The sequence below is a fragment of the Micropterus dolomieu genome, linkage group LG22 (genome assembly GCF_021292245.1).
Source record: "Micropterus dolomieu isolate WLL.071019.BEF.003 ecotype Adirondacks linkage group LG22, ASM2129224v1, whole genome shotgun sequence".
In the NCBI taxonomy this organism is placed as follows: domain Eukaryota; kingdom Metazoa; phylum Chordata; class Actinopteri; order Centrarchiformes; family Centrarchidae; genus Micropterus; species Micropterus dolomieu.
Genome location: NC_060171.1, coordinates 15,196,438 through 15,212,900, shown reverse-complemented (window position 1 = coordinate 15,212,900; position 16,463 = coordinate 15,196,438). Strand labels below are relative to the sequence as shown.

The 16,463-nt window shown below is 38.5% G+C and overlaps 2 protein-coding genes across 3 annotated transcripts in view; both read right to left on the bottom strand.

Annotated features, from left to right (window-relative positions):
* The window catches only part of cracr2b (calcium release activated channel regulator 2B), a 69,087-nt gene that overhangs the window by 19,271 nt on the left and 33,353 nt on the right, over nucleotides 1-16,463 (bottom strand). The window lies entirely within an intron of this gene.
* On the bottom strand, nucleotides 8,590-10,149 carry LOC123962400 (guanylyl cyclase-activating protein 2-like). Its single transcript, XM_046038498.1, has 5 exons — nucleotides 10,134-10,149; nucleotides 9,333-9,532; nucleotides 9,088-9,237; nucleotides 8,841-8,949; nucleotides 8,590-8,714 (listed from the first exon to the last, which is right to left on the bottom strand). The coding sequence occupies exons 1-5, from the start codon at nucleotides 10,147-10,149 to the stop codon at nucleotides 8,590-8,592; spliced, it is 600 nt and encodes a 199-aa protein (XP_045894454.1).

Sequence of the window (16,463 nt, the reverse complement as noted above, 5' to 3'; positions counted from 1 at the left end):
ATCAAATTCTTTACTGGAGCACAGAACCAAATAACCAAGATCATGCCAATGTTCAAGTATAACTGTAATCTCAACGTCATGAAAATATTTGGGAAATATTGTCTTTCCATGTATAATACAATTATTATTTATATTATACTATTAAAATACATGTCTTTCAATGTATTAACCACTGATAATACATTGAAAGACATGGATTTTAATACAATAACACCCCATTCTTTCCAGCAGCACCAGGCTCGAGTCTCCTCCAGACCCGGTCTCATCTGGGGCAGCTGCCTTGGTCTACTTCTGACAATAGAATGCACTCACCAATAACAACCTCACTCACCCTCTCCCTGGATAAAATATAATGAAGTGTTTTGTTGAATGAATTTGGTTGTCTTATATATAGTTTGCACCACTGAGCAGCTTCAGTTATTTATTAATATTCACTTGGGGATGTTTATGTGAATGTGTCTTAACACAACAGTACATTAGGACATGTGTAATTAGAAGCATGGATACATACTGTAAATGTACTCTCTGGGAGCATTCCCCCTTCCCTCCAAAAATAAAACTCAACAAAAAAAAAAAACTTATTCAATTCAAAGTGCTTCATTGACGTGAAAGTTTTTAAAGCATCATTATACAATTAGTAACTTTTTGGTCAGCTCTCTCTCTCTAATATCAGTTAACATTAGCACAAAATATGATTGATAAACAGTATACTAATTATATATATTCTGAATATACAGTACATTCTATGCATGTATTTGTTTGTGTTCTGAGGTATAGTTTAGCCTATGTTTAGGGAAGGATAAAGGGATAACGTTACACTAGCCATTTTATAATAAATTACCATTTAACAGTAATGTTATGGATTGTACTGTATTCTGTAGTTAATGTGTTGTAACATTACACCTCTTCCCTCCAAAATGAAACACAAAAAACAATAATACTGCTTCCCTGACTACCCAGAAGAAATGCTATCATATGTGAGTGTCAGGATAGTAATCCAAACGCATTATGCCTTAAAGAGGTGGTATTATGCTCATTTTCAGGTCCAAAATCTTAATTAGGGGTTGTACCAGAACAGGTTTACATGGTTTAATTTTCAAAAAACACCATATTTTTCTCATACTGCACTTTGCCCTGTGTGTGTTGTACACGCCGCTCTTGAGCTACAGAGTGAAGCATCTTACTTTCTTTGTTGGGAGTTGCACATGCACAGTTCCCAGGTAAGGACTACTAGCCAATCAGAAGCAGAGAAGCGCAGGTCGTAACAAACAAGGTAGCGTGATCCAAATCAAAGCCGCTTCAGACTGCGACCATAACCTAGCAGATGGTATAAGTTACTCACAACCACACAACATCATTGTTCCACATCTTACCATAAACCACTACAAAAATCACCATATTTCAACTCAATTTTACATAAAATTTGAACGTTTGCTCAGTAGCTTTCACATCAGGTGTAACATTAGCATTATAGCTATAACTTTAGCTGTGTTAGCCAACGTTTACAACAACTCCACACTTGTACAGTCTGTGAAGTTACATTGCCATGTTTATTTTAAATATAATTCACAACCAATAAAGCATACTTACAGGTTGTGATTGTGAATTTCCAGGCCCAAACAGAGTCGGAGTTGCGTCGTCTTTTAGGACTAAACGTTGAACTGTTGCCGGTGTATGGTGTCGTCATAGCGACGCCACACACGACTGCCGCGATGTAATGTTCAATCAGCTGTGTTTTCCTCTGCCGTTGTTGCTGCAGCGGTCTGTGTGACGGCGGGAGCAGAGGGCTCTGTGAGCGAGCGGCTGGCCGGCCTCACACGCTCCTCCCGCGGGATGGCACAAGCTTCCCTCGCAGCCACTTGTGGAGCTCCTCAACTTTGAAAATAAAGCACATTTTTGTTCCGCCATCACTTCTCATAAAACTGTCAATATTCGAAATTTACACAGCTGATTTCTCACCTCAAAACTCAGAAGTGGATTAGTGATGAAATTCCATACGAAAACTGTAAAATATAAAACTTTCTGTTGCTGGCCTCTGTCTGGTGCACGCAATGATGATGCAGTGAATAGTGACGATTCTCTCTGACCAGTCAGCAGTCTGTTGTGTTTTCACGATACATTTTTGTGTCCCTCAGCTCTCTTGGAACCTCGACGGAGGTGAGGTGATACGAAAAAAAGTACCTGGAAGCAGGTACAGGTACAACATTTCTACAATGGAAACCCAAACAAAGGCGAGTCGAGCCAAAGAGCCTCCGCTCAGACTAGCTTGGTTTGAGGGCGTGCCTGACCCCGCTAGCTGCTTGGCAAGCTTTATGATGCGTTTTCATTGTGACGTCACAAGTAAAGGAAGTGAAGGGCTGGACTACAAACGAGCTGTTTTCAAGCAGTTCAGAGCAGAGTTTTCTGTGGGAGAGGGGAACTCCCTTTGGACTGGACTTTGGACTTTTTCACTTTGCAAACCTGTTACATGCAAAAGGAGAGGGAAAAAGCCAAAAAGCATAATACCACCTCTTTAATATTTATCCGAAAACTGCTGCAAAAGTAGTTGCTGCTGGTGTCTGTCCCACCTGAAACCATTCAAAGTGGTTGACAGCACAGATTGTTTGGAACAACTGAGAGCTGCATGGAGCATGTGACCGCGTGGCGACCAGATCAGAGAGTGTCGTAACTCTCTTATTTAACGGCTCTGGTTGCAACAAACCCACAGGGATCCTTTTTTTGTGTCGCTGCGGTCTCCATGTGATTATGTAACAAATGGAGTTTGAAATTGCCGTTTTGGGAAGTATGGTCAAGTGCCACCGGTATGGTTGTGTTAATTTAGGATCCGCAGAAAACGTGATTCCCCTAAATGTCTTCTACCTGGAGATACTGGGGAATTGCAAAAGCGTCTATAGGTTGAAGGATGTGGATCAAACACTGAAACAAAAACATTCGCTGCAGAATCCATTTGTTGAAGAGAGAAAAAAAAATTTATTTCAAAGAGGGATTGAACCCTTGGATTGTGAGTCCTGCGCCTTATCAACTGAGCTAACTGAACAACATGTTGTAGCAAATCACTATTATGGCTCATATTCTTATTCACAATCTAATGGTTAAAAATATTGCTCTCATCGTCGTTGCATATTCAACATAGTGATGAGTGTCTGCACTGCCCCTAGAACAAGAACAACTTAGTGCTGTTTGTCCGTTTTCAGCTACTGTGGAAACATGACGATGCAACATGGCGACGTCCACGGAATGAGGTGTTATGGAGACATAAATGGCTCATTCTAAGGTAATAAAAACATAAACATGGTTTATTATGTAAGGTCTTTACATACCACTGAGTTATGGATCTTTTATTGCATTTTGGAAATATGGTGCCACTTTACCCTGGCTACTTTGACTACATCAAAAAGAACATTAACTCTCTGGCTAGTACCTGTTGTTGGGCCATATGAGGAGCGACATGCCCTCCGTCCTTACTCGCCTTGCCTGTTTGGTGGAGTAAACGACAGCAACCTTCAACCGCTGGGCCGACTCGATTTCGCCGACTAGATGTGCCTTGATCAACGTCTGTCATTAACAAGACATTCATCCTCAAGGATTTCTTCACCTCACATGCTGTGGATATACTCCTGTTGAGGGAAACCTGGATAAGTACTGGTGAGTCCGATGCCCTAAAAGAGCTTTCACCTCCAAACTGTACATTCTTTAATTCTCCTACGACTACTGGACGTAGAGGAGGAATAGTGACAGTTTTTAAGAATAGCTTACATTGGAGGCCCCTGTCACCTTCTTCTTCTTCTTCTTTTGAACTCAGCTTGTTTGTATCAGGTCGGTCGAATCCAGTACTATGTGTAGTAATACCGCCCGCCTAAATATAACAAATATTTTACAAATGGCTTTTCCAATTTCCTGGCTGGGACCATGACAGATTATAACAAGATTTCAATTGCTGGTGATTTTACCATACGTGTCTGCTGTCCTTCAAAACCACTTGCTAAAGACTTGTTAGATATGATTGATGCTTTTAATCTTTCACTACATGTTACTGGACCAACACAGGAATATGGCCGCATGTTAGATCTTGTTTTATCTTATGGGTTTCCCATTTCTAACATCCAAGTACATAATGCTGCTTTTTCTGATCACATACCTGTCTTATTTGATCTGTCTCTGCCCTCTTATAGTCTCAAACTGCCTGCTCCTACGCGGCTGTGTCGTGTGTTTAAGCCCTCCACTGCTGCTCAGTTTAATTCTGGTTTTATTAATATAACTCAGTCTGGTCATAGTTATCTAGCTAACCTTGACACAGAGCAATAACTTTCTTCCTTCCTTCCTATCTGTGCTGACATTCTTAACACTGTTGCACCGCAAAAAGTTAGGTGCCTCAGATCTAAATAACGTCTCTTTTTCTCGAAACTCTAAACACAAATACACAACTTCTCCAAATTCCCCAAACATCCTATTTTTAGGTCAAAATGAAGCTCTCTACTCATAACCATACAATCTTAATGAAAAACCAAACTTAGCCCTCAAAAACACACAACACAGTCTTACACACTGGTGAAATAAATTCAAAAGAATGGTACAAAAACGGGTTATTAGTAATGTTGCTTGTGGTTCTCTCCCTCAAAAACCCACTAATCACAACTAAGGCTGAAATGATTCATCGATTAATAAAATGCATCGACGCAAATTCTTTGCATCGCTGTGAACACGGCGTGATTATAATGGCGCTGTTTGCAAAGTGGAGGAAGAGAGAGAAAACAGCGAGGGACAAAGAAGAAAGTGTCCAAAGTATGGGATTATTTCAAGCTAAAGAAAACAACTCTGTAATGTTACAGTCCGTCCACTGTAAAACGAAACTTACTGTATATCACCTCGGCAACAGTATGACGGCACCTGATCAGAAAGACCACAGACAAGGTAACAGCAACTTTAACATTTAACTGAAATCATGATTGATTGTTGAGTTGAAGGCTAGCCAAAGTAAGCCGCAGTCCTCAGCTGAAAATGTACACACCTGTGTTTGTTGTTCTCCTTTTTGGGCCGTGAGTTGTAACATTACAGTCATGAGTTAACTGGGTGTCGGGGAGCTGCACCTTAACTCAACTCCAGCTCTCTCTGTAGCTCAGACAATCCCTGCTACCTGCGTGTGTTAATCCATCCTTTCACCCATATTCTTTGTTTTTATTATTGGTATGTTTATAATAACAAACAACAGCTGTTTCATGTGCAGGATCGCTCATTTCCCGTTTCACTGTGTTTTCTTGACAAAACGTGGTTTGGAGACCTGCGTTGGGTGACACAGCCGCTGTCAGCTCGTGTAGTGTGTGTGACCCCCTGTCACAATCAGTCACGTAGTGTGAACGCCACAACAAGCAACATTAAGACTCCCGCCACATGACAGCAAGTTGTGTAGTGTGAACAGCACGGCCATTGGCCGACGCTGAAAGTCGTGTAGTCTGCCGGAGCCTTTAGTATAACTTGTACAGTACTCGGGTGATGTTTGTGTTTGTAAAACAGCTGTCTGGTTGTTGGTCTGATGTTTGCTGTATGACACATTATGAATTTCCGAAAGGCTGCAGCCCTAAACACAACAAAAGGAATTTGCACACATTTTTCATTCCAGAGTGCTATACAGTACAACACACCAAACAACAAATTATTCTGCCCCAGGTCCTGTCTTTGGTCCGGGACAGGCCAGAGATTCTTGTTCCTCCCTCTACCTCATCCACCTTCTTCTTCACCTCCTCCTCCTCCATCCTACTCCTGCTCTGCCTCCTCCTACTCCTCATCTTCCTCCTATCCCATCTCCTCCTCCAACTCCTACTGTTCCTCCTCCTTCAACTCTTTCTCCTTTACATACTGTACTATACTAGATAGATAGATAGATAGAGGGTTCCTATGAAAAACCTGGAAAAGTTATGGAATTTGAAAATATGTTTCCAGACCTGGAAAAGTATTCTGAAAGAAATAAAATCCCAAAAGTTTTGAAAAAGTCATGGAAATTAGTTTCATTATCACTTCACATCAGGGATGTGATCGTGCATCTGCTTACAATGTTACAAAAACAGTGACAGAGATGATCATCTGCAGCTGAAACAGATAATATTGATCAGATAAGGAAGGTTTGGGTTTAGCTAGCTGGCCATTTAGCTATATCAGATGCCTTTTGTTGAACACTTTTTATAAAGTCAGTATGCTCCTCAATGTCACTTCATCACCAGACCAAAGCCTGGGACTAAATAATATAAATGTTTGATGTGCTACAGCAAACTTTTGCTGATGTTAGAGACCATTATCTTGCACAAGGAAAACCCACAAAAAACTGCACTAGTGTAAAGATTTATAGTATATTATTATAAGAAATGATTATGAATATAGTAACATTATAGATTTAATATATTAACATTATACTAACAGCATACTGTTAAATTAACTTTTTACTTTTTATTTATTGTTATAATATTATACTAATACTGATTTATACTAGTTTCTCCTCCAGGTTGTGGACAGATGTAGATTTAGCCAGAGCCAGGATCCATCGAAACACTGTCATGATGTCTAAAACTATGTGGATATGCAGTTTTTATTCAAATAACTATAATATTCTTGGGAGAGAACCCACAGCACCGCGCCATGTGCGCTTGTGTTGTTTATTTTCCTGCTTTTTGTCCTATGCCAATCACATGTCTGACTAATGCTAGTAAACACTTATGACATCTATTGATTAGTCGTTAGCCTATAAAATAGAGAAGGCTCTGGTGAGACTTTGCCACTCCCACATGTGTTTATTTTACATCAGTTGCCTGAGGTAGTTGGTTTGGCTCGCAACTGGCTTGCATCATTAACTATCTAGAAAATACACACTGCCAGAGAAATGTAGATTTAATAATGCGGGCAAGGACACTACTAAAAAGTTAATCTCTCTTCTCTGTTACCAAGCAAACAATGATGACAGATGCTGTATAGAACGAAATAGCCTATTAACTGCAGAGCACACTATGAGCGCTAAAGGTGGCTAATTCACATTGTTGTTACACATCATGTGCAGAAACAGGCCTGCTCTTTTTCTTTGTTCAGTGATGAAAATTTGGTTTAAAATCATGAAAAAGTCATGGCAATTCATTTGTCAAAATGTGTATGAACCATGTAGATAGATAGATACTAGGCCAACCTTTAAGGTGAATCTAAGCTAAGAGGGTCAAACAAGCATAACAAGATTAGGCTTTGACAGAAGGATTCTCCTCAACGTGGGTCTGAGATCTACTTACTCTGTTGTTCTCATATGAACTCTGTCCATTGATACATAATGTATTACCAAATTTTATGAGGACATGTCATGTCCAAAAAATCCAAATAAAAAGAAAATATCAAGATAGAAATGAAGGATTTACATTTATGTGGGAATGCGACAAAGGTTATTCAGGTATATAGAGTATACCAGTATTCATAGTATCAGCATTGTAAAGCATTATGTAACTACACTCAGTGGGCACGTTACCAGGTACACCTGTACAATCTAAATCAGTTGTTTTTGTGACATTGTCAGACATATGTAAAAACATAACATGTCTGTTGTGTGAACAGTAACTGTATATTATAAGTAACTGTATATTATATGCATACTCAAAGTAGACTGTGTCAGAACAGTTGTCACATGGCTTGCATTAGACTTTACAGGTGTACCTAAAAAAGTAGCTGCTGAGTGTTACAGTAGTGAGATTAGTTTTTCTATGTCAACCAGGGAGAGAGGGATTACAATTTTAAATTCAGTTAATAGAGTATGTTTCTGTACAGGATAAGGGCCAGACAGACTATAGATAGAATGCAAAGCCATCTTGAGATTTTTAAAATTATTAAACATCAACCATGGCTCTCATTATAGCCTATAACTTCTATTCTACAAAACGGATTTATTCAGATCATATTGCATACACATTTTAATAGCTGGTAAGCAGAACATGACAATTATTTTTTTTTATTTAACTTGAATTTATTGATATTAAAACCTGTCTTTGACAAGTAATCAGGTAAAATAATAATACTTAACAGTATGGAATTATTATTTGATTAAAAACAACAACAAAAAATTGTAAACCATTTTAAAAAAAATCACAATAGAAAAGCATTATAATAATTTTCTATTTACATATTGACATTTTATAATATTAAGGCTGTGACTTGAGTTAGCATGCAAAATATTTACAGTATATGCACTTAAAAATTATATTATTAATGCTTAATCAAGATTTAATAATATTAACTTGTATTTTAGCATTATTATAGTTTTAATAGTGAAAAGAGAGAATAATGCATACAAAGGAAGAAATAGAAACTAGACATTTTGCTGTGCATTCATGCTGTTCAGTAGCCTGGCCTTTTTCGCAAATGTGTACTAGTCTGGAACCTCAACAATAATTTATAATTTCCAAGGAAATTATCAACAGGTGCAAATCAAAGTGGCCTCTGAAAATAACAGGGACACACCTACAACCAATCAGAGCAATGAAATATGTGAAGATACAATTTAAAGCATGGATTTTAGCCATAATTGTTCTACCTTTGTTCTCATGGAAAAGGCAAATGTGCTTTGACATTTCAGAATTGTGCACTCCTCCTCTGATCGAGCACCCATCCAGCAGGGTTCATGTCCAGCTTTAACATGTTCAGCACCCAGGGGTCCTTCTGTGCGCCTCTTATGAATTCTTCCATATTAATTTTACCTGTGTAACAGATAAGTCAAAGCATGGTAATATTCTCTGCTGAGACAACAAATTGTTCCCTTTGTAAATTGTCACTCCAAAGTGTTTTTACTGCATTGTTAAAGTGAAATGTGACTAAATGCTTACCATCTCCGTCACTGTCAACAGCCTGTAATATTCGATCCACAACTTCATCTACTGTAAGCCATGAATCTCTCACATCTGTTTTTGTTCCCTGCTTTATCCGATAGAGGCTCTAAATAGAAGAAAGAAAAATACATATGGTATTTCATGTAAATAGCACAGAAAATGTCACATGAACCACCTGCTGCTGCGCAAGTGACAATAACTGACCAAAAATGAAATTCATCAATTGCCACTATTGTAGACTCACATCAATTATTGACCGTAGTTCGTCCCTGTCCACAAAGCCATTGTTGTCTTTGTCATACACCTTGAATGACCAGTGCAGTTTATGCTCCAGGTCTCCCCGGAAAACAAGATTCAGTGCTGCTACAAACTCAAGGAAGTCAATAGTATTGTCCTGAAAGGTAGGTTGAATAAGAATAACTTGTCAGTATGTGACATTTTTGTAAAGCTGTACAATATGTGAAGCTATAATGGCTTTTACTCTCTTACCCCATTTTTGTCAAAAGCTCGAAACATATTCTCTGCATAATCAGAGGCTTCTCCTGTTGGGTCAACACCAAAGAAACGCTTGAACTCATGCAGAAAAAGTAGTCCACTTGGGCACTCTATTACAAACCTTTTATACATATCCTGAAGTGTTTTGACATCAATCTCCTCATTATTCTGGGTATGCTGTGTCTGCCCCATGGCTGGCTTGAAATTTAACAGTCCATAGTCCTGTAGCCTTTGGGTATATACTCCGCGATGCAGTGGCCAGACTTGAATAAGGCATCTCCTACTATTGGGTGTTTTCTTTATAACCCTGTGGAATCTCTTAGCTCCACTTGTGTAAGAGACAGGTGATCCTGCTCTCAGGATTACTATGGGATTAAGTTGTGGGGTTTCCTCTATCTGAGTTAATTAGGTTTGCAGCTAAATGTGGGTCTAAGATAAACTTGTAGGAGTGGCAGGTAAGGTAAAGGTATGTGCTTTCCAATAGTACAGCATACATTATATTATTGTCAGTGCTGACAAAAAAGAGGAAGATCACTAGTTATTCTTTTAAAAGCCCAGTTTGGGGAGGGTGTGAATTAAACGGAGACTTGTATTTGATGTATGTCAGCATAAATGTTACTTGCTTTCAGTGGAATCCAATTACTTTTAACACATATTAGGTCAAATGTTTAACAGTACTGTTGTTTTGTTGCGCTGCATTCATTGATTTTTTTTGTAGAAACTTGGGCAAACATTGATATTGAAAAAACATATCATCTTATCAAGCTTTTACTTTTTTCAAACTTTTATTTCTACAGAGAAACATTAGCATTAATTTGCAGTCATGTTTTAGAACATCTAATGAATGTCCAAACTACACTTTCCTGTTAGCTGTTGTGGTCTCCACCAAATCTAAGAAAAATATTTGTCACTTTAGCGTATAGGTGTTCCATTTTCTTAACCAGCAGGTTTTTAAACGTATTTCTGCAGTTTAGAGCTGGTCAAGTACAATTGGTTTCTCATTTCCCCCTGAAAACAGCCTTGGTCGAGACTATAATAATAAATATTGGATGGATTTCCATGAATCAACATGTAAGCATTATCATTAAGAGCGTATTATCTTTGTTAATGTTAGAATTTAGCTCAAAGCAAAACTGTGCCTACGAGCAAAGCACTAAATCCCTAACTCAGAGTCACTAATAGGCGGACTGCGGTCCGGATCTGGACCCGTTTGCTGTCCTCTCCGGACGCAGCTTGCGAGTCGAGTCTACGAGACATTTTGGAAACACACGAATTGAGGAGACGAAAGGGAAAAGAGATTTCACATGGCTTTTAATCAAGAATGTACAGATTTTTACATGTACATTCCTCCCATGGCCAGTTCAGAACCAGAATATCTCAGATGCTGCTAGCTGGCAGGACAAACTAGAGCTCACGTTTCTCACTGAACAAGAGAAAGTAGGAAAGTGGTAGCTCTATAAGAGGGAATGAAAGAGAAGAGGAGGCATTATAACTGTTCATTTGTTATGATATGTTGAGTGTTTATTATAAAATTGGTTAAGACTACACTTCATCACTTCAAGCTACACTTTTTATTTAATTTTTTCAAAAAATTAGGCACTTTATTTTAGTTTACTTAAATTTAGAATTTATTATTAGAGTAGTTATTATTTATTATCCCTCAAGTTTGATGTGAAAACTGACTGATTCTTGAAATATTATTTGATTTGACAGTCCGACTAAAAACATATGTTGATATAACTATACGTTATGGTACTGAATGATAATGCAAGTTAGTCGTTTTGATGTTTCGGACCTTTGCTTCGGGAAATTTTCCCTAACTGGACCTTTTTGAATTCTAATTGAATACCCCTGCCCTAACTGCTCTCCCTGCAATTGCATGTCCATGGGTCCTGTGTCAGCAGTCATAAGGTTTTTCTGTTCAGAAAAAGCTGCTAAGAGACTAAAGAACTGATTTCAAAATCCTGCTGTTAGTTTATAAAGCACTAAATGGTTTAGTGCCAAAATACATTTCTGATCTTCTGCTTCGCTACGAACCATCCAGACCTCTCAGGTCGTCTGGGGGAGGTCTGCTTTCTGTCCCCAGAGTCAAATCTAAACAAGGAGAAGCAGCGTTCGGTTATTATGCTCCGTATATCTGGAACAAATTCCCAGATAACTGCAGGTCTGCTGAAACTGTTAGTTCTTTTAAATTAAGACTCAAGATGTTTCTTTTTATGATTGCTTTTAATTAAATATTTAAGATTTTTCTTTTTACCACTGCCTTTAACTAGTAGATTGATAACTTTTACTGTCCTGTTTTCTTTTTCTTTGTTTTTAGCTTTTTACCATTGCTTTTAATTAAATATTTACACGGTGAGAAATGAGTAGGTAATTGAGTGAAAACATAATGAGAGTGAGATTGAACAGAGTGAAGGAAGTGGTCTTAAATCTCACGCCTGAGTGATTTGCAGGAACCTCTGTCCACCTGTAAACTTGCAGGTGGGTCCAGAGTATAACTGGATCAAAGTGGCCTGCGAACAGACATGTCCTGGTTTCTCTGTAGTGTCCGAGGGTTTTTGGAGTTTCAGTGGACCCAAAGATTGCTATGGACCTGAGTACAGACTAGCTAGAGAGTAGATTAAGTGTACTTCTCTGTTTATTTTCTTTTCAAAATAATTGTAACTCAATTATTTGCTCAACCTGTTTTTAATTCTTTTAACCCTGATTGTACATTGCACTGTAACTTTTATTATTTTTTTAATGTGTATTTTTTCAATTTTCCTATGTTGCTTTTAAACATTTTTATATTTCCCTGTTTTATGTAAAGCACTTTGAATTACCTTGTTGTTGAAATGTGCTATACAAATAAACTTGCCTTGCCTAAGACTCTATAGGTCATGCTAAATGTGGAATTTGTATATCACTCTCTTAATTAGATTGCATTAGCATTGCGGACAGGTTAAAGAAACAAATCCTGTAAAAGGTATGGATTAAGAGGATATCTCAGGGTGTCCAAATTAACCATGAATGTCTTTTGAGTGAACATCTTTTTGAGAGTAGTTTATGAATTCCTCATATGTGTAAAATACTACTTGGCAATAAAGCTCCTTCTGATTCTGATGTGAATGAGTTTGCACCTTGTCAGCACAGGCTTTAGTTGGAGAGCAGAAGTGTATTATATGAGGTGCCCCTTGTCACTCTCTGTGTTTTGCACTTTTGTGTTTAGTTAGCGTTATTTTGGTCTGTTGGGTTTTGGGGGTCTGTCTTGTCTGTCGTCTAGTGTTCGGTAACCCTTGTCATGTCTGTTACCCCAGTGATCCCTCTGCATGTCTGTCTCTGTTTTCCCCTGCTCTCTCTCTTCCTGCCTGTGCCTCGTTAGCCTCATGTCTTTCACCTGTGTTGCTCCCGCCCTGCTCGTTAGTCCCTGTGTGTATATATACCTGGTGTTTCTGTCTTGTTTTTATCGGGTCATTGTATGTTGTCACCCTGTGTAGCAGTGTGTTTCTTGTGTTGTCAGCCTCACTTGTCGTGTTTCCCTGCTCGTTATTGGATTTTGTATGTTGGAGTTCTGTTGGACAATCTTTGTTTTTGGACTCTGTCATCAGCCACTCAGTTTGTAAGTGTGCTCGCCTTTGTTGAATTAAACTATTGAACTGTACCTGCACCTCTCTACGTGTCCTGCATTTGGGTCCTCCAACCTACCACCTGCTTCAGCACACACGAACCGTGACACCCCTATGGACATTATTAAGAATTACCATGCATATACATGTACTGTTCCCCTCACATACTCATATGAAACCATTCACATACTATACTGAAAAGCTCACACACATACAAGTCAACTGAAACACTGTTGGTCCCAGCCAATGATCCCAGCTTGCTCTTCAGGTAAGTTAACATTAAAGCTATACAACAAAACGTTAAATAATGATTTATTTGTTATTGCCATTATACATATGGTTTAAAATGCCTTAATGGTTTTAAGTATATACTGTAATTGTGGTTTGCAATACCACAATTGTCTACATGAAATGAGCTAGTGTTGCCGTGAATCAGCTTTAAACTAAGTTCTGTTAAATGTCTAACAAGCTATTTGAAGCAAATCAATTAAACCTGAATTCAGATTTTCACATAACTTTAGTTATGAGTCATTAATTTGGATGTCACTTGATTATAACATTTCTTTTAATAAGTCAATGGCAAGCTAATGTTAAATATGGTGTCTACTTTAATTGATTTGATTCTGACTAATGCTCCTCACAAATTCTCATCTATTGTCTAATGACATAAGTGACCATTGTGTTGTGGCTGCCATCAGGAACACTTAGGTCCCTGACTTAAAATCACATGTCATTTGTAAGAGGAATCTTAAACATTTTAATGAACAGGTGTTTTATCATGATTTGTTTTATTTTAATTGGAGTAGAATAGGGCTTATTCCTGATGTGGAGACAGCTTGGACATTCTTTAATGAGGGTTTTACACAAATCATAAATACACATGCCCCTTTCAGGAGATATAGAGTAAAGGGGCGTGATAACCCCTGGTTTTCCCCAGAGCTAGCAAAAATTATTCATGAGCCTAACTTAGCTTGGGCCAAAGCAAGGACAACAGGTTCTACATCCGATTAGCTTGCATTTAGGCAGCTAAGAAACAAATGCTCCTCTCTTATTAATACAGCCAAATCTGAATAATACTTGTCTATCACCACTAAAAATTTTAATGACCCCAGAAGATTTTGGAAAACTATAAAATCCCTTTCTGTAAGAAAAAATTCACAAGTAGTACCCACCTTTGTTATGAAGGACTCAGGTTCTACTTGTTCTGCATCTGTGAATCCCTGTACTGACAAGCCAGGATATATTGATCAGTCTTAATTTCGTACCATTTTCGGTGAAGGAAGTTCATCAAGCCCTAAAATTCTTGGATTTTAGAAAAACCTCAGGACCTGACCTTATTGATCCATATTTCTTGAAATTGGCAGCCGAATTTGTAGCTGTGCCTCTTCCATATCTTTTTAACCTTACAGTGGAAAATAAGGAAATTCCAAGGATATGGAAATCAGCTTTTGTTCTCCCTGTATTAAAAGGGGGTGACCTAGCTGTTTTAAATAATTACAGTACCTAATTTATCAGTACTAGCTAAAATTCTTGAAGGTCTTGTGAGTGATCAATTAAAGGAGTTTTTATACTCAAATGCCGTTTTATCTACATATCAATCAGGCTTCAGGAAAAATACAGCACCATCACAGCTACAATGAAGGTGGTAAATGAGGTTTTGACTGCACTTAAGCAACATTCGGCATTACTCTTAATTGATCTCTCCAAAGCTTTCGATACTGTTGATCATGAACTCAACTTATTAACTCAGAAATTTAAGAGCAAGCAGTTGCTTGGTTCCTAAACTACCTTAGCAATAGGTCTCAGTGTATTAGATTAGATCAATTGAATATCTGCAAAATGCGTTTAGCGAAGTCCAAAATACCCTTATGCAGCTGAAATTAGTTCTAAATGCGGATAACACCAAACTTATGATGTTCACCAAATCCAGGACCAGGCCACAAAGCATCCCTCCGGTTGTCATTCTGGGGGTAAGTGAAATAGAGGTTGATAACTCCTATAAATACCTTAGTCTTTTGATTGATGATTCCCTGAACTGGGTTTTTATTTTCAAAATAAGTTGTGTTTTTCTATTAATGTAAAAAATCAACTTGTGGCCACCACTTTTTTTTTTTTAATCTATTCTGGACTATGGTGATCTTTTATATATGCAAACCTCTGCACAGAATATTCATGAGTGGCACAGATTACCATGCTTCCTTGAGGTTCATTACAAATTGCAAAGCGCTGGCTCACCACTGTGAGCTATAATCTCGGGTTGGATGGCCTCCTCTAGCCACCTGAAGGCTATTTCACTGGTACACTTTTTTATTTATATATATATATATATATATATATGGCAATTCTTGGTCTGCTGCCAAGCTATCTGTGTTAATATCATGCAGAAAAGTAATGGGCAACACTTTGCGTTCTCAGGACTTCTTTGTGCTCTCTGTGCCAAATACCCGTATGGAAATGGGAAAGAAGGCATTTCTGTATTCTGCACCTTCAGAATGGAATAAGTTACAAAAGGACTTGAAACTCGCTGAATTAATTCCGCTAAACGCATTTAAATCCAAAATGAAAGACTTAGAGGCAGATGCCTTAATATATAAATCCTCTTAGATTGTAAAAATGACTTTATGAAATGTTAGCTTACTAGTCTTCTGTGTTATTTGTCTGTACCTGTGTTTGTATACAGGTGCTGGTCAAATAATTAGAATATCATCAAAAAGTTGATTTATTATTTATGAGAGCCCAGGTTGCTCTGATAGTGGCCTTCAGCTCTTCTGCATTGTTGGGTCTGGCATATCGCATATTCCTCTTCACAATACCCCATAGGTTTTCTATAGGGTTAAGGTCAGGTGAGTTTGCTGGCCAATTAAGAACAGGGATACCATGGTCCTTAAACCAGGTACTGGTAGCTTTGGCACTGTGTGCAGGTGCCAAGTTCTGTTGGAAAATGAAATCTGCATCTCCATAACGCTGGTCAGCAGCTGGAAGCATGAAGTGCTCTAAAACTTCCTGGTAGACGGCTGCGTTGACCTTGGACCTCAAAAAACACAGTGGACCAACACCAGCAGATGACATGGCACCCCAAACCATCACTGACTGTGGAAACTTTACACTGGACTTCAAGGAATGTGGAGTCTGTGCCTCTCCTCTCTTCCTCCAGACTCTGGGACCTTGATTTCCAAAGGAAATGCAAAATTTACTTTCATCAGAGAACATAACTTTGGACCACTCAGCAGCAGTCCAGCCCTTTTTGTCTTTAGCCCAGACGAGACGTTTCTGACGCTGTGTCTTGTTCAAGAGTGGCTTGACACAAGGAATGCGACTGCTGAAACCCATGTCTTGCATACGTCTGTGCTTGGTGGTTCTTGAAGCACTGACTCCAGCTGCAGTCCACTCTTTGTGAATCTCCCCCACATTTTTGAATGGGGTTTGTTTCACAATCCTCTCCAGGGTGCAGTTATCCCTATTGCTTGTACACTTTTTTCTACCACATCTTTTCCTTCCCTTCGCCTCTCTATTAATGTGC